This window comes from Poecilia reticulata, chromosome 19, assembly GCF_904066995.2.
Source record: "Poecilia reticulata chromosome 19, P_reticulata-male-v2, whole genome shotgun sequence".
In the NCBI taxonomy this organism is placed as follows: domain Eukaryota; kingdom Metazoa; phylum Chordata; class Actinopteri; order Cyprinodontiformes; family Poeciliidae; genus Poecilia; species Poecilia reticulata.
The window spans coordinates 17,017,290-17,035,714 of NC_088848.1; the positions used below are offsets into that span (position 1 = coordinate 17,017,290).

At 40.0% G+C, this 18,425-nt stretch overlaps 2 protein-coding genes and 1 long non-coding RNA gene across 5 annotated transcripts; 1 reads left to right on the top strand and 2 right to left on the bottom strand.

Annotated features, from left to right (window-relative positions):
* Positions 1-3,286: 3,286 nt before the first annotated feature.
* Positions 3,287-5,093, bottom strand: LOC145549104 (uncharacterized). 2 transcript variants are annotated; one of them, XR_014085061.1, is made up of 4 exons: positions 4,700-5,093; positions 4,560-4,623; positions 4,400-4,462; positions 3,287-4,320 (listed from the first exon to the last, which is right to left on the bottom strand). It is a non-coding gene; the product is annotated as an uncharacterized LOC145549104 (long non-coding RNA). The 2 variants fall into 2 exon arrangements; XR_014085060.1 differs by having other exon boundaries at positions 4,560-5,093.
* Positions 5,094-7,759: 2,666 nt separating this feature from the next.
* Positions 7,760-14,272, top strand: LOC103482083 (D(5)-like dopamine receptor). Its single transcript, XM_008438012.3, has one exon. The coding sequence runs from the start codon at positions 8,828-8,830 to the stop codon at positions 10,193-10,195; it is 1,368 nt and encodes a 455-aa protein (XP_008436234.1). The 5' UTR covers positions 7,760-8,827; the 3' UTR covers positions 10,196-14,272.
* Positions 14,273-14,404: 132 nt separating this feature from the next.
* LOC145549103 (uncharacterized) lies at positions 14,405-15,567 on the bottom strand. Of its 2 annotated transcripts, none has more exons than XM_081600621.1 (4): positions 15,430-15,567; positions 15,283-15,341; positions 14,559-14,991; positions 14,405-14,485 (listed from the first exon to the last, which is right to left on the bottom strand). In XM_081600621.1, exons 1-4 carry the CDS (start codon positions 15,450-15,452, stop codon positions 14,482-14,484), a joined length of 519 nt encoding a protein of 172 aa, XP_081456747.1. In that variant the 5' UTR covers positions 15,453-15,567; the 3' UTR covers positions 14,405-14,481. The 2 variants fall into 2 exon arrangements, with proteins under 2 accessions (XP_081456747.1, XP_081456746.1); XM_081600620.1 differs by having other exon boundaries at positions 14,554-14,991.
* Positions 15,568-18,425: the final 2,858 nt, after the last annotated feature.

Below are 18,425 nucleotides of genomic sequence, written 5' to 3' on the forward strand. Positions count from 1 at the left end.
AGCAGCTTTGAGAGATATTATATATTATTTTACAGGTGAGGAAAACGTTTTAATTTAAAGAAAACATTGAACAAGTCAGCAGTGGGTCAGTTATGCTAGCTTAACTGTTGCTAGCCTGCTATTGACTTTGATAACCTTAGCATGTGCTGCGCAGTTCGGTCTATTTTGGTTCCGTTAGCACTAAACAACCCGCCCACCACGTCATCAGTAGAGCAGCTAGTTAAATCAGCTAATCAACCACCGCGGTAGTCAGGCGAAAACTTACTAATAATCACAATACTCTCCTGACTACCAGGAAAAAAAAAGATTGTCCAATCACCATTTTTTTTAAATCCCACAGTATTTGTAAGGTAATAAAATGTTTTATGCAATTACTTTGTCTCTTCCCATAAAATGTGTTATTACTGATAAATGCCATTTTTATGAATTAGAAAAAGATACGTACAAAAGTCCCACCCCTTCACATGTGGCATCAATGAAAAGCCCTAAATGTCCTCTCCAGATACCAAAAGGAATTAATTCAGTAGAATGCAGTGGGTGGAAGATATTCAAGTTTAGAAATGTCCTCTACAGAGGACAAAAATGAACTACTGGTAGTCAGGAGGATATAGACATTAAGCCTGACAACATAATGTAACAGACTGGATGCTCTGTTTTAGTATTTTTGCTAATTTTTGCGAGGAAAATGTTTGCTTTTTGGTGTTGATTCCCCTGATCGGTAATCTCTGTTCTATCTGCTCGTTGATAGTTCAGAGATAGTGGTAGCATGAGAACAAATGAAAGTTTGATCTCTGTAATTGCTTGGTGAAAGGGGAAATAAATCACCAAGAACAATCAATAAGTTTGGACATTGAACCTTCTTTTGCCTGTGTCGAGAAACAAGACCCCCAGTGCCTTAGTAGTGGCTTGGTGAAACTTTTATTGGATGTTTGGCTTGGCAAACAATCAGGTTCTGTTTGGTTCTTCACCTGTTTATCAGCTTTATTGTAGCTTTATTGTGGCGCACTGCAGCCGCTGCAATTCCTAAACACAAGCGACAAAGACTGAGCTAATCCCCTGTGTTCACAAAACGTGGTGATATTTATAACAGTCGTCAAACTACGGCTCCTACAGCATTTTTAGAATAAAACGATTGACCAATATAAATAGACATTTTCCCCTTCTTGCATCTTGACAGAACTAAGAAACTGAACTGTTTAAATATTTGTATTATGGAGAATTTATCAAACATCAGGTTTCTAATCTTTATTTAGATATATCTGATAACAAATGATGGCGCTACTAATATTTTTGTGACACATTTGTCCTTGTCCTTTATTGGGATAAAATGGTTTCTGGACACAATGAATCACATAGCGACCAATGGGCGCTGTCCAGTCCAGTAATAAATATCAATTAGCAGGAGTATGAAAGATGTAAAAATAATGAACTATATACTACGTAAAGAAATTGTATTTAAGCCTCGGTGCTAGAATGTCAACAAAACAGTCCGACTCGGGTCAGTAAGGAGAGCCTTCCGTGACTGGGCCGGGGCGTGGCTGGACTATGTGTGTGTCTTTGGCAGGTGGAGGGAATGGGGTTGGTCGCTTGAATGGAGGGTGGTGGTGGAGGGGTGCAAAAAACAGCTTAAATTGATTGAACATTTAGATTAGTAGTTCTTCCCCAAACCTTGTCCTCAATCACACTGACCTGCATTCTTTGACTTCAGCAAAATCCTGTTAATCAGATGTCAATTAAAGTCATGTGTGCTGAATTAGGGAAATGCCTAAAACTTGTAGGGCCTGGAGGACCAGTGCTGAAACACACTGACTTCGACGTTGGCATTTTATTTATTTGATGTCAACCACAAAACAACATTGATTCAATGACACATTTTCAATGTTAGTTAATTGGCTAGAATTGAATGGTTGTTTGATGGTTGATCCAGCTTCTGTTGTCAGCCTTAACCATAAATTCAACTTTTGTGATCATAATTCAACATTGAATTAACATCTTTTGCCAACAAGCCAACAGCAAAGTGACTGTGTGGTTGGGAGATCCCACTCATGTAAATGGTGGGGGTGGACCGCTCCACTCCTTGTAGTAAGTTGTAGATGTTTTCGTGTCAATATATCACACACAAACTGTCTGTAAGAATTTTTATGAACAAGTAAGAAAATATACAGAAAGGAATCAGCACTGACTATCAGTGTCATTAAAAATGTGATAACCCCTCCTCAGTAATAAAATGCTTTCACCCAGAGCTATGATGAGGAGGGGAAGGTGTGTGGCAAAACAGCTGACATTGATTCAACATTGATCAGATGTTGATCAGACATCGGCATTTCATTCATTAGATTTCAACCACAAAACAACATAGATTCAATGACACAGTTTCAACTGTTTGATTGGATGGTTGTTTGATGGTTGATCCAGCGTCATTTGTCGACTTCAATCAAAAATCAACTATTCTAACTATAATTCAACGTTGATTTAACATCGTGTGCTATCTGGTAATGCAGTACTTTAGATAATAGTAGTTCAGGAAGGAGGTGGAGGAGATTGATTGTTTTCAATGATTATCTGTCTCATAACAAACTGTCATGACATGGTAACACAGCTTTAACAAATATGGAGAAAACATGTTTTTTATTAAAGTTATATACTGCAGCACGAATAAAATGCAACTACATGGCATTTTTGAGAAGTTTTCTGATTGAACAATTCCAGCTCTTGGCAGGGCTCAGAAGTGAGCATAAAAGCTGAACCAAGCTTCAAGTCAGAAAAACTGAGTTATGAAATAAAGAAATAAAAAAGAAAATATAAGAATGTGATGACAAAAGGGACTCCACAATCAAAATTCCAATCTTCAGATATAAGCAATAATCCTGCATCCAGTGGAAGTGAGCTGAAGAAATAAAATAAAACATGACCATCCTTCTTATCCTTTTCAAAGAAAGTAAAGCAAGTAAAATAAAATACTGACCTTTTATTTACTGGATGCCATTTTTATATTTTAGTTCCTATAAACTTGTATTTTGGAACAATGCAAGAACATACATGAATCATATATTTGTATAAAACTGTATGTAAACTGTTTGTAAAGCCCACCACCCTCCATTCAAGTTTGATTAACCATCTGTAACAGCAATAAAGAGATTTGGTAAAACACAATGGGCATCGAGGTAAGGTCAGTGTCTGGCAAAAAACAAGTTCCTGCAAGGAGGAGCCATAATGTTAAATTCCCACCACACTTTCTCACAAACTAAAACAGGACAAAAACAATATAATAGCAGAACTAGCATGACCTAGATTAAACATATTTCAATAATATGCAAAAGAAAACCATATCAACATATTTTATAAAATGCATAAATATATGCAAATCCAAATGTATGACAGTTATGACATCACTCTCTCTGTGATGTCATAATATCATTCTCTTCTTATGACATCATAAAACTGTCTCTAAGTACTTGAACTTTCCCAAGATCTTTCATTCGAGCGCTGGAGAAAGACTGGAAGACACTTTTCAAACTTTAAACATGGACAACAACCTGAGAGATGAAATTGAGGATTTTTATATCAGGGTTCAAAGGAGGAGATTACAACATTTGAATACAGAGGAGTTGCTAGGTGAAATTACAGGTCTTATTAAAAAACTTAAAAAATCTTACAATTTAAACGAATCAGATCAGGATGAAATAGTGGAAGCTATTCTTGAAAATTTTAATCAAGAGCGGCAGCGTCCAAGCTGGAGCATGTGGGGCTTTTTATCAAATTGTGGAGAGTCATTTGTGAGCGGGTTAAGTTTTGGCCTGGGTGTAGGGGCAGCTGCAGGCATTGCTATGATTGTATGTACAAAACTTCTGTCCTAAACTGTCCTGTCCTCTTCTGAATCTGGATGGTGCTTGAGGGAGGGGTTCCCATCGACCTGATCTTCAGTTGCAGAACCTGGCTCTTGGGACGTGGAATGTCTTCTCTCTGGGAGAGATTGGGAGAGGGGTTCCTGCCTCAAGTGGAGGAGTTTAAGTATCTGGAGATCTTGTTCACAAATGAAGGAAAAAGGGAGCAGGAGATCGACAGGCGGATTGGGGCAGTGTCTGCTGTGAACGCTTTGGATTCCCCCCCGAGGAGCTGGAAGAAGTGGCTGGGGAGAGGGAAGTCTGGGCCTCCTTTCTGAAGCTGTTACCCCATGATCCAGAAACAGCAGAGGAAAATGGACGGTTGGACAGAGGTTTTGTTATCATGCAGTTTCTAAGGGCTCAGCATGTAAGAGGATGAGGAGGTTCTAAATACAATTTTACGGATGGTTTGTCACTTTCACTTGTTTTGCATGACCTGTGGAGGGTCAAAGGTCAAGTTTTATTCACCTACTAGTTGTATTCTCTGTTTAATTCCCTGAAATTGATTCATTTACCTGGAGATTATATTGTTTCTTCGGTGGAAACTGAAATCCTGGGCACTCCTCACTGTTTTCCTGCTAAAAAGGAGGAGAAATGTTACTACTTATCTGACAAAATGAATACAAACACGATAGAAGAAAAGACTAAATAGATTCCTCAAAGTGAGGTCCTTACCTGGGGCCTTGGGACTTTTTGTTTGGAAGCCACGTCGTCTACTGGGTCTTTTGGACCTTCTTTCCTGCCATGAAGAGAAAACGACGTTACTCACCTGGAATGTATTGCTTCTTTTTGTAATGGACAACCAGGTTGTTTACCTGTAATTTTGGGGTTTCTTTGGTTGCCTGCAGCATCCCCTGAATTGGGTGGTTCATTTGGAGGTACTGGTTCTAAAAAGTTTTAGATACTTTGATTGTAATGTGGGCTGCACAGTGGCACAGTTGGTAGAGCTGTTGCCTTGCAGCAGGAAGGTTCTGGGTTCAATTCCCGGCCCCGGTCTTTCTGCATGGAGTTTGCATGTTCTCCCTGTGCATGCGTGGGTTTTCTCCGGGTACTCCGGTTTCCTCCCATAGTCCAAAAACATGACTGTCAGGTTAATTGGTCTTTCTAAATTGTCCTTGGTGTGAGTGTGTGTGTGTGCATCGTTGTTTGTCCTGTCTGTCTCTGTGTTGCCCTGTGACAGACTGGCGACCTGTCCAGGGTGACCCCGCCTCTTGCCCGGAACGTTAGCTGGAGATGGGCACCAGCAAGGACAAGGGTGTACCAAAAATGGATGGATAATTAATTATTAAGTTTGCATGTTCTCCCTGTGTATGATGGGTTCTCTCTGGGTACTCCGGCTTCCTCCCATAGTCCAAAAGCATGACTGTCAAGTTCAGCTGCCCCCATCCTGGCCTCTCTTCGATCCGCTATCCCTTTCTTCGCACCATGACTCTCGTCAGCCCTCCCATGCTGATCTCGTCTATCTATCTATCTGTCTGTCTGTCTGTCTGTCTGTCTGTCTGTCTGTCTGTCTGTCTGTCTGTCTGTCTGTCTGTCTGTCTGTCTGTCTGTCTGTCTGTCTGTCTATCTATCTATCTATATATATATATGTAAGGACATATAGATGTCCTTACTTATCCCTATATTCTGCGAAAGCGATATGAAGCTCCAGATTCTTAAGATTAAGATTCACAAAAACCGTGTATAGTCGGAGACGACAAATATGGAACTTTTAGTGGTTCTATCAGTGTCTGTCCAGCAGAGGGCAGAGTTAACCTTTTTTGTTTTCTGGGCTTCACACTTTCAAATCCTTCTCCGTCTGTATCTAGATTCCCCACTGCTTAAATATTTTTATATTAGAAATTAAAAATACACATTCTATGTCTATACTGCACTAAACCAAAGTCATTTGACCATAGAATTTATTTAATTCATTATAAAAGCCTTAAACGTGAATTCATTGAATCATACCAAGGCAAATCAGTTGAAACATTTTTATTAAAAGTTTGAAAATGGTATCCAACAGACTCAAACTCAGCGTCATCTCAGTTATATCCAGTTCTTTAAAGTAAAATAACTGTGGTCTATGTGTTGATTTTGGTGTATTTAAAGTGAAGCTGAGGCAGGGGCGGATCTAGAAAAATATTTATGGGGTGGCAAGAGGGTGGCAGGGACTTTTTCAGGGGTGGCAGCATATATATATATATATATATATATATATATATATATATATATATATATATATATATATATATATATATATATATAGTTTTTAATATTTTGTATTAAAAACAATACGAAATATTGTTTTTAACTTGCATTGTTTCAAAATGAGCTTCATGTAGCACCGAGGCTTAAATACAATTTCTTAATGTAGTATAGTTAATTATTTTCACATCTTTCGTACTCCTGCTAATTGATATGCATTACTGATATGCATATCAATTGACATGCATTGTGTCCACAAAACCATTTTATCCCGATACAGGACAAGGAGAAATCTGTCACAAAAATATTGGTAGCGCCATCATTTGTTATTTGATATATCTATTAAATACAACTTAATACAACTTAATAATCTGATCCAGGGGATCAGATTATTTTAGAAGATGTATCACCATAAATTGTCTTCCCCCTTTTTTTTTTTTTTTATCTGGCTCCTCTGCAAAGCCATTTACTTGAGTGAACACATCTCAATCAGATAGAATATTAAAAATATAATCATTTGCTTTAATTATTAGATTCAAAAACGAATCTCATAAACTGACTCATACACACAGAATTACATATTTTAGGTGTTTCTTGTCATGACTGTGACCTACACACACATGGCCTTGACAGTGATGGACGGTAAGCCACCAAAGTCAAAAATCAACACTCAAAATGGATATATTACACACTGGAATTCAAAGTTTGTGTGAAACTTCTGTTACTTCTGTGGCATCCTCTCTCTATTAAATACAACTTAAAATAAAGATTAGAAAACTGGTATTTGATAAATTCTCCATGATACAAATCTATAAACAGTTTAGTTTCTGTTAGTTCTGTCAAGATACAAGAAAGGGCGAATATCTACTTATATCGGTCAATCGTTTCATTTTAAATATGATGTAGGAGCCGTAGTTTGACGACTGTTATAAATATCACCATGTTTTTAGAACACAGGGGATTAGCTCAGTTTTTGTCGCTTGTTTTTAGGAATTGCAGCGGCTGCAGTGCGCCACAATAAAGCTGATAAACAGATGAAGAACCAAACAAAACCACTTCTGACTGTTCGCAAAGCCAAACATCCAATAAAAGTTCCACCAAGCCACTACTAAGGCGCTGGGGTCATGATTCTAGACACGGGCAAAACAAGGTTCAATGTCCAAACTTATTGATTGTTCTTGGTGATTTATTTTCCTCTTTCACCAAACAATTACAGAGATTAAACTTTCATTTGTTCTCATGCTACCACTCTTAAAAACCATCGGCCCCAAACCCAAATGCCTGCTGGTCCTTCTCCAGGCCCCTGCACTTCTCTATGTGTACTGACCCACATTACTTCCTGTCTAAATTTAGAAAATAAATAAGAAAATAATAAAACCAAAAAATAAATAAAATCAACAATTATCAACCTACAAATAAACTCTGTAAATAATACAAAAAATAGAAATTTAAGAATAAAGTAACAAAATTCAAATGGATAAAGAAATAAAGAAAAAATAGCTCCAACAACTTTTATTCTGCCTTTTCTCGCTCTGTGTGTCGCTTTACGCGGACCCGTTACCATGGCAACCGAAAGAACAGCTCAACGAGCACATAGAGCAGAGATTACCGATCAGAGGAATCAACACCAAAAAACAAACATTTCCCACAAAAAAAAAAAAAAGTAGCAAAAACACTCAAACAGAACATCCAGTCTGTTACTTTATGCTGTCAGGCTAAATGTCTATATTTGGATTATTAATAAGTTTTCGCCTGAGCACAGCGGCGGTTGATTAGCTGATTTAAACAGCTGCTCTACTGATGACGTGGAGGGCGGGTTGTTTAGTGTTAACCGAACCTAAACAGACCGAACTGCGCAGCGCATGCTAAGGTTATCAAAGTCAATAGCAGGCTAGCAACAGTTAGGCTAGTATAACTGACCCACTGCTCACTTGTTCAATCTTTTCTTTAAATTAAAACGTTTTCCTCACTTGTGAAATCTGAAGCCCTCATTACCATTATCTATAGTTGAATTAACTGCTAAACATTGCGTCCGTTGTTCTGATTCTTTGCGTGATTGTAGTAGTTTCCTGACCACCAATATTCCTGACTCAATGGACAGAAATGGCGCATGTGTGACTTACGACAAATCACATAATGTCCAGTCCAGTAACATATACATCTATCAATGCTGCTGCCTCGCGCTCTGTCCTCCTCTCGCACTGTCAGGTTACATTGTGTTGCATTCAATGTTGTCAGGGGGAAAAGAGTTTCATGCGCTTAATGTCCGATTTGCCATAACTATTTATTGAATTCATTGTCGCCAGCTGGGGTGGCAACAGGGGTGGCGAGGCTCTCGTTTGGGGTGGCAACTGCCACCCCGCTAGATCCGCCCTCGAGCTGAGATCATGGAGAAGTGAAACATATTAGGGTGATTTGACTGAGTCTGATGCGCTGAGACTCTCCAGATTCAGTCCCCGGATTCTGACCAGAGCACGTCTCTCTGCTTGAGTTCCATCTGAAATATGGATAGGATGGACACGGAAAGGGCGTGCTGAGGGTGACTTACTTTCTTTCTTTCTTTCTTTCTTTCTTTCTTTCTTTCTTTCTTTCTTTCTTTCTTTCTTTCTTTCTTTCTTTCTTTCTTTCTTTCTTTCTTTCTTTCTTTCTTTCTTTCTTTCTTTCTTTCTTTCTTTCTTTCTTTCTTTCTTTCTTTCTTTCTTTCTTTCTTTCTTTCTTTCTTTCTTTCTTTCTTTCTTTCTTTCTTTTTTTTTTTCATGGGAACGTTTTTAAATAAAAGTAAAATCCTGGAACACCGAGGCCACCTGAGCCAGCCGCAAGTGGAGGCGGCCGGAGACGACGTACGTGGACCGGACCGGGTGCTCGGCGTCCGCGCGCTGACCGGCTGCGTCCTGTGCGTCCTGATCGTCTCCACTCTGCTGGGCAACACGCTGGTCTGCGTCGCCGTCGTTAAGTTCCGCCACCTGCGCTCCAAAGTCACCAACTCCTTCGTGGTGTCGCTGGCGGTCTCCGACCTGTTCGTGGCCGTGCTGGTGATGCCGTGGCGCGCGGTCTCCGAGGTGGCCGGCGTCTGGTTCTTCGGGCGCTTCTGCGACACCTGGGTGGCTTTCGACATCATGTGCTCCACCGCGTCCATCCTCAACCTGTGCATCATCAGCATGGACCGCTACTGGGCCATCTCCAGCCCGTTCAGGTACGAGCGCAGGATGACACGCAGGTTCGCCTTCCTGATGATCGGCGTCGCCTGGACGCTCTCCATCCTCATCTCATTTATCCCGGTGCAGCTCAGCTGGCACCGCGCGGACAACTCCAGTCGCGCCGGCTCGGGCGACTGCAACGCCAGCCTGAACCGGACCTACGCCATCTCCTCCTCGCTCATTAGCTTCTACATCCCCGTGGTCATCATGGTGGGCACGTACACGCGAATCTTCCGCATCGCGCAGACCCAGATAAGACGCATCTCCTCTTTGGAGAAGGCTCCAGAAGCCCGCGCGCAGACGCAGCGGCTCTCCACCTCGACGCACAACGACAGCACGCTGAAAACAACCTTTAAGCGGGAAACCAAGGTTCTAAAGACGCTCTCCATCATCATGGGGGTGTTTGTGTTTTGCTGGCTTCCGTTTTTTGTCCTGAACTGCGTGGTGCCGTTCTGCAACGCGGACCAGCCCGGAGCCGCGCCGTGCGTCAGCGACACCACTTTCAGCATCTTCGTGTGGTTCGGCTGGGCCAACTCGTCTCTGAACCCGGTGATTTACGCGTTCAACGCGGACTTCCGGAAGGCCTTCTCCACCATCCTGGGCTGCAACCGATGCTGCTCCGCCTCGGCGGTGGAGACGGTGGACTTCAGCAACGAGCTGGTGTCCTATCACCACGACACCACGCTGCAGAAGGAGCAGGTGACGACGGGGCCCGGGCCGCAGAGATTCGTCCCGGCGCGCACGGCCGGGGAGCTTCAGGTGAACTTCGACAAACTTTCCGAAGATCCCCGGAACCAGCGGGATCTGCTGCTCCCCGCCCTCCTGCAGTTTGAGGGCGAGCCGGAGATCTCTTTGGACATGATGCCCTTTAACTCCTCAGAGCTCAACGACTGCTGCGTTATTCCCGGTCAGATCCAGGACCTCTGAGGGTTTTCAGACACCAAGCCGAGATGAACTATTATCTGGAAATATATCAGATTATTTTAGAAGATGTATCACCATAAATTGTCTTCCCCCTTTTTTTTGTATTTTATCTGGCTCCTCTGCAAAGCCATTTACTTGAGTGAACACATCTCAATCAGATAGAATATTAAAAATATAATCATTTGCTTTAATTATTAGATTCAAAAACGAATCTCATAAACTGACCCATACACACAGAATTACATATTTTAGGTGTTTCTTGTCATGACTGTGACCTACACACACATGGCCTTGACAGTGATGGACGGTAAGCCACCAAAGTCAAAAATCAACACTCAAAATGGATATATTACACACTGGAATTCAAAGTTTGTGTGAAACTTCTGTTACTTCTGTGGCATCCTCTCTCAATTTTTTAATGCTCAAATTTCACACCGGCTCTTCAAAAACCTTCTTGTAACAACTTTCTTATGCCTTTCTCTCTCTCTCCGAACGAGACTCAGAAAGTCTGCCATTGAACAAACTACTGATAAATCTATTGTGCATTTCTTAAATTAGACACCCCCAACGCTTCATTCTTTTATTAAATTTATAATAATGACACAGCAGCTGATGCATTTCAATACCGACTGTAAATAATTTTATATCTACAAGCTTAACGTTGCCAATTGAAAGCAAACCCCGCAAAAAAAAAAATTGTTTTATACCAACAGATTAATGCACAAAACCCCCGAGAGGGTGTCTGGGTAATTGATGCTCTTCCAATTTATATCTCGTTGTTTGATGTGAGTGTTGCCGTCTTTGATATGTTAAAGACGTCTCATAGATGGAAGGATAATTGGCAGCAATTATGTCATTAATTTCTAAGGCTGATTGCCTCTTCATGTAATTGTCGGGGCTTCGGGTCGGCCACCTCATGCCAGAGAAATTAGAATGAAGCACATCTCCGGTTTTGGCTTTAACTGAGAATCTGAATGTTTCATTGTTTTTGTTCTCTACATCCTCCATTTCTCATGTAAATCTATAAACAATTTCGCTTTCCAGAAGGGGTACTTTTGCAGAAGGTAAAATGGAATCTGCAAACCATCGGCTTTGTTGCTGAAAGGACGCAGTGGCCGAGTCGAAGTCCCAATTAGTTTAATTTGTACAGAAACAAAAGCTCTTTAATAAAACACACTCTTAGCCAAAGGGGTTTATCAAAGAAAGAAAATGAAACAGTAAAAAAGTGAAAATGCCAGAAAGTATCCATGTCATAAATGAAACTGTTGTAATTGAGAGACGGAAACGCTAAGAAACCAACTTTGCTGATTTCTTTCCAAAGCAGAAAAAAGTTGAACTTGCATGATCAATTAAAGAATAATATTAGATTGATTTTAATTCAGAAAAAAGTTGAAACGTACAGAAAAAAAAAAAACTTCCTTAACTACATTTTTATTTTAATTGGTTCAGGGGAAAAAAAGGGAACCTGGAAGTTATTTAACCTCGACTCCTTTCATCTGCCCCACATGTTCCCTTGTGAACATCAGAAAACAAGATGACATTCTGATTTTTTGCTTTTTATTTTTTTACCTGTGAATCAGAGAGCTGGAACCATTAAACACAGGAGCAACAAAAAAGGCCTTACAGTTGAGGCGTCTGGATGTCCTTGTTCAGTGCTGCACTCGGAGGCTGTGTGCACTGGTCCAAGACTCCACACTGGGGCAATGATCTCTGGCCTGAACAGAGAGCAGGTGCGAGTACCGTTTGAAGCTTTTGTCCCTCCTGGCTAAATATGTTGTCAGAGAAACAAAACATACTCGCACACACACACACACACACACAGGAGGTGCTGCTGCTTCCATGTTCAGCAGAAGAAAGCCGGCATTGTTTCGACATGAGCCAACTGTCCCGGAACTTTTTGCTTATTTGACAGCTGAGATGGTCGAATGTTCCCCAAAAAGTTTACATTGAATAGTTGGGTTTGAAACGTGTTTATTTCAACTGAAATTAAGCTTAATATGCTTAACAGCGATCAAGGCCCATGTTCCAAAAGACTAAAAGAATCTCCCAATGATAAAATTGTTTCACAAAGCAACTTAAGCTTTAAGAGGTCCTAAATTAACAAGATGACACTTGTGAAATGGATAGAGCTGTGCCTATAGCAGGCACTCGGATTCAATTTTGTGGTTTGGCACCTAATTCAGTCTAGATTGGTTTATTATACAAGTTTGTGGAGTTTCTTGTTCTGTTTTTTTCTAATTATAGGAGACAGAGTCATAAACTACTGTAACATACTGAGTATACGAATAAAATAGAATTAAGTGAACCTGGTTCTTATACAAAGAGAACTGTCTTCTCGTCCTGCTTTGTAAAAACGTTTCTTTGTTTCACATGTTAAATTTGTGATGCACAAAAACAGCAACCAACAAGAGAGAGCTGTTCACTTTGGTGTTAGAAAGCCAAGTGGGAATTAAAAGATCTCAGAAAACACTGGTTTAATAGCCAGGAGAAACACAACAATGTGCAAGTTTTAAACAGACTGAGATTTCTTTTTTTACCTTCTCATACAAGCAGAAAGTTTTTTTTAATCTAGATCAAATGATATCCGGAGGCCTTTTTTGTAAGCATATTGTTCAGTGTGATCTTAAAGTGTAGAAGTCAGAAAAATAACGTACAAACTTCAATAATCATTCAACAAGGCTCATCCACAGTACAGTACGTTTTCATGTGTATATACATACTGTATATGTGTGTGAAATCCATTTAAGATAAACCTAATGCTAAAACCTAACATTTTGCTATAAGTACACATTTTTATGCATACTTATAGCTTATGTTTAGGTTTACGTCTTAAGAAAAAATGATGAAAACTGTTTCAATGAAAATGTCAGATTTCAGTCACGGTACAAAACAGATTGAGCCAATCCTTCAGCAGTGAACAGTCTCAGTAAATCAAGGTTGGGTTTCCTCTCTCTGCTTTTTCAAAGTTTATTAGGAAGCTGGGAATAACAGTGGGTTCTGGTGGCCACAGAAGGGTGTGTCCATTTTGTTCTCTACAAAAATGTATTAGAATGCTGTAAAAGTTATGGCTGCATTTACACAACCAGAACCTTCATACGAGTAACATTGGTTTTATTTGCAGAGGGATCGAGTCCCCCACCTTGACCCAAATGTGGTCTCACCTTTCTATCCAAGATAAATCACTTATAAAAGCCTCAGAAAATGCATGCTGAACACTGATGTGCTTTTTGATTTCATTGTTCAAATGTAGCCGTAATCATTTGGAAAGAGACATCTTAACGCCTCCAGATCCAGTTGTTGAGCAAACTGAAGAACCGACTAGTCCATCTGCAGCTCCTCTTGACCTCTGCCGCCATCAGCTTTAAGGACGGCCTCCGCACATTGTGGAATATCTCTGATTGCTCGAGTGGACGTTTATTTATGCTGCAGCATCAAGAAGCTCTTCGGTTCGGTTTCAGTGTGAATTCATGCATGTTCAAATCTCCACTTCAGTGACGGACCATTTCAGCCAGCTGCTGTCTGAATGAGTCAGGACATTTCTTAGAAATACTCGGACTGGCTTGCATGTCGGTTTCTGTCTGCATGGTCTTCCAACCAAGTAATACCACATTACCCATACCCATTTCTTTGGAGAAGGGTGTGTGGAAAGTAGGTTTATTCTCCATGCTATGCAAGTGTGCTCGAGGTCATAAACCGTCTACACTGCATCTTATGAGACATTGTCCAGAAGCACTGACCTTAATGAAAGCCTGCAGTCTGATATTTTTGGGTCTTGACAGAAGAATGCTCTCTGGAGTAATTTGGTTGGCCAACCACTCCTGGGAGGGTTTCTCAGAGTTTCTCATTTTTGGATGGCCATTTCTGTTTAGAGTTCCAAATCCTGAAATTAACAGGTCCAACGAGTTGCTAGAATACAATTCCATTTCTGTAATACAAGACCTTCACCTGCCCCCGATGGGAAGTCTGCAATTTTAATGCCAGATTTTGTTCAAAACTGATTTTAAAAATATTGGCAACGTCTAAACTTCCACACAAACAGAGAGGGCTAAAGTTTAGGATAAACTTCCAAACTAATTTAAATGTCAACTGGTGCAAAGGCTGAAATCCCAAGGAATTTAGAAAAATGTGGTACATGGATAGAAATTGAAGGAAATCCATTTACCAAGTTTCACTTTTCTTGACACCAAGATTCAGTAAAATCCAAGACGAAGGTGATTTAGCCAGTGCTTTATTGAGCGATGCATCACAGCAAAGATGCTCATCACCAGGAGCTAATCATCCAGCCAGTTTCACCTGAAGGAAAGAAAGCCATTAATGTCAGAGCAGGCTGTTGAACATTTCAGACAGTAATTAGAGTCTACTTTACTTGCCCATCTGGTGTCCTTCAGACCCACTCCCTGGGTTCTGTGGGGTTCCAGGTACAGGAATGTGGTCAGATGCATCCTGGGTGTATTTGGAGTCGGTGCGGAAGCCTCTTGCGCGCTGGTAGCCGGTGTGGACGACGAGGGATGAAGGGTACACAGGGCGGGTCGCAACCATTCCGAGGGGAACATTGCGAGCGCTCCAGCGACCCTGCAGGACAGGACGACTACCGTCGGGACTCAGGCCCAGCAGGGTGGCCACCATTTCGGCAATCTCTGCTTCTTGGTTAGCTGAGTAGTCAGCACTGACACCAGAGAAACTGGTGGAAGAACCAGAGCCAACGCCACCATCTGATCCAACTCCAAAACTGGAGACGCCTCCAGAACGGCCCCTTCTGTACACAGAACCTCTGGAGTAGTAGCCTTCACCAGTTTGACCTTAGACAGAAGCATCAAATTAGAAAATACTGGCAATTTAGAGCCCATGTTAATGTGCTTGAGTCAGTAAGAGCCATGCTTTATATTCCTTAAAACATGCAGCTTTCTGGCTGTACCCTTGCACTAAAGACCCCAAACAAGTCACCAATTCTTTTTTCTGCCTCCACCCCAGCATAGAGCAATATTCAGCTAGGCAAACATCATAAAACACATCTTTGTCAGAACCCCTTCTACAACTAAGATTTTGACTTGGCACCTTAGGGAGCAAATAGTTTAAACACATATACTTGCTTTTTTGCACAGGCACACAGGATCCAATGGTGAAGAGCAGCAAATAAATCCAAAGACACCTGTACAGACAATTCTTTTTTTTAGCAAAGTCATCAAATAGCTAGAATGGAGAGTGGGAAAAAAAAACCCCTAAGCCCCCAAACTCACTTGAAAACACTCTGGAGCACCATGCTGTCCTCTGAGTCCACGTCACACCTGCACCAGACAGAAAGCGTAAGGGACACAAAGCTTCATGGTGTGAAGGGTTTGTGGCTGCAGCTGGCTTTATATAGACGGCTCAGCTTGTTCTAATTAAACTCATCGTGTTCACCTGGAACCCTGCAGTGGGTAGATGTTGGTATGCAGATAGTGATCTAAATCTGAAAAATAATTTGAAAAGAAATCAAGAAATTAGGAAAAACCAGGTGGGATAATGAGACAATGGGAGACACAAAATGCAGCTGATGTTACAAGAGTTAGTGGATCAATAGGAGGGAGGAGTTCGTTATAGACAGAATCAGAACTGGTCACAGTGCTTTTAATGACTCTCCTTTTTAAGATGGGGGAAACAACTTATTGGTTTATGTAATCGGTTCAATACTACAGAAACAATAGAACAATGTTTTTATTATTTGCAGGAAATATGTGAGTCAAAGAAAACATTGAGTTTGGAAATTGAGTTGTAAAGGGAACTGAAGTTTGAAAATGTGTCTGCTAGGTTGAAAAATGACTTAGGGAAAGGGAAGACATTTGGTTCTTTGACAAATATTAATAGAATTTGAGGAAAGAAAATGATGTGAAGTAAAATCCAGGAGAGGGCAGTAGTGCAGCATTGACGGAAAAAGACTTTGTAACCCTTTCAAACTGAGTTTGTACCACTTCCAAGGTTTTTGTTTTAAAAGCACAGCATGGAGTTATGTGCTTGGAGAAATGGTTTCTGAGAAGTGGAGCTTCAGTGTTGGCTCAGATAACGCTGCTAATGCTAAACTCTTATTTTGCAGGCTGATAGTTGATTTGACTCTTCATGTTTGTTTGTTTTTTTCTAACAATCATCGAATCACACTCCATACCAGCGGGTGGAAGTAATCCTACTAAAAATGTGTTGCCAACTACCAGTAAAACCAAGAAGAAGAAGGAAAATAAACTATCATGAGACATAAAAGTGTCTCAGATACAAATAATAACGTTTCATCTTTGAGATTGAGATTGATGGCCACTTGGAGACTAGTATCTCACCAATATCACTATCACTTTGAAGAAAAGCTCCTGATTCCTCCAACAATATTTTGTCTCATGGGGATGGCATTGCTCATGCCATTGAGGAGGGAAAAAAAGACATTGTTGATGAGAGTTTCCAGAAATTGTTCACAGCTGGAATTTCTCAAGACTTAGCTACGTAACCGCTCACTTAGCTTTTGAATATTTTATTAGATTCTTTTTTGACTCTTCAGGCAGGATCATTTACTAGATCATGTGAAGATATTCTTTCCAGGTATGAATGACCTGAAACATTTCACTGACCAAAACTACCCAAGCAACATATTGATTAACAAATAACATAATTGTTATTATTCCACAACACATAGATAGATTTAAGTCATACTATTGGAATGTTTTTTTTTCATTTAGGAAACATGGACAAAGGTGATACTCAAGTTGCTGCTCTTGGTCGACCTTTCACCTTAGGCATGCTTTATGATGCTAATAAAGACCAAATCATCCCAGGTAAGAATGAACTTCTTTATGTCTATTACAGCTGCACAGCTACGCTAATTAGAGATGTTGCCAAATCTCTAATTAGAATATTTAATGTAAAACATACTCATAGATTTGTATATAAGAAGGAACATAAGTAATGCGAACGGTGCTGCGTTTGGAGAGATACCACTGTAGTTGCAGGAACATAAAAGTTCCGTCACTTCTGTTTTTTTTTAGTTTTGGTAATAATTTATGTATGATCCTCATGTTGAAATAGAATAAGAAGTTCCTCATAAAAACTGTAGTTAGAGTTTTATTTGTCCCTCCTCTGTAGTTGTTTAATATCGCGTTAAAGTGTGACAATTTTAAAAAGGCCTGTTTGACTAAAAGCTGAGAATAAATATAGAGATAAGAAGAAAAGTGTTTCTCTCCAGCAGACAGGTTCTGACCCGCAGTCGGTGTAACTCAATGCATTCTCTCCTTGCCAGAAAGGAAGTGATAAATCTAAAGAAAGTCTTACATGGTGATTTTTTTTCTCACAGTAACATACTGTAGTTCTTCTTGTAATGAAGTGGATGAAAGTCCAGTTGGATTTTCAGGCGAGGAACTTGGCTGGGCATGGAGTTGCCATCGGTAACGGACTTTGTACTGCAGAGGTTTTTGAAACTGGTCAGACACCAGTAAAACATTTACTAATTGCCAAATAATGGCTGTTTTTTTTTTTTTTTTGCTCTAGGATTGTTTCTATAAACAGTAGATACCCAAATGAAAGGACAGAAACAGGCAAAAAAGAACATTTTGCATAATATATCTCCTTTATAATTAACTGTACAACTTTAAAACAATTACTTTTTTTGCAAGAAATGGCTGCTTGCATCTTTTTATTGATAATTGTATGATCTTCCTGTTTTAAATGCTTTTTTTTTGCTCACTTATCACATCTATGGGATACATAACTGTGTATTGTCGATATATGATGTTGCCAAAGTTATAGATTTCATGTTAAGATTTTTTATTTATTTATTTATTTTTTATTTACTATTTTACAGCTTTTGTGGGGGTTTATAGTTTTGGTGGGGTTTACAGTTTTTGTGGTGTTTTTCCTGTACTCGTGTTATTATTGATTCTTAATGATTGATTACCAGTTATGCTTTCTTTATTCATTTTCTGCCACATAATGTGTACGTTTGACTACTTTTGAATAAAATGATTGCTTTTGGGAAAAAAAAGTTATATTATTACTTCATTCAGGCTACTGTTCTAATGTTGGGAAATCTAATAAAAATAATGCAAATAAACCTCTGGTTTTTTTGTTGTCTCCCATAAATACTCTGTATTTAATTTTCTTGAAAGAAAAATATGCATATTTTCTCCTAGGTTTAGGTTCTGACAAGTCATATTCTAGTGCTTTTAGCAAAGTTTATGCAATCCATAGCTATGGGAAAAATTAAACCCACTAGACAATA

What these genes read in the sequence shown, in the direction of transcription:
- LOC103482083 (XM_008438012.3), top strand. Translation starts at nt 8,828, where the DNA reads ATGGGAACGTTTTTAAATAAAAGTAAAATCCTGGAACACCGAGGCCAC.
- LOC145549103 (XM_081600621.1), bottom strand. Translation starts at nt 15,452, where the DNA reads ATGGTGCTCCAGAGTGTTTTCAA. An exon ending in GTGCTCCAGAGTGTTTTCAA is followed by an intron (nt 15,342 to 15,429) that starts GTGAGTTTGGGG and finishes TTGTCTGTACAG; the next exon opens with GTGTCTTTGGATTTATTTGC. An exon ending in CTGTGTGCCTGTGCAAAAAA is followed by an intron (nt 14,992 to 15,282) that starts GCAAGTATATGT and finishes CTTCTGTCTAAG; the next exon opens with GTCAAACTGGTGAAGGCTAC.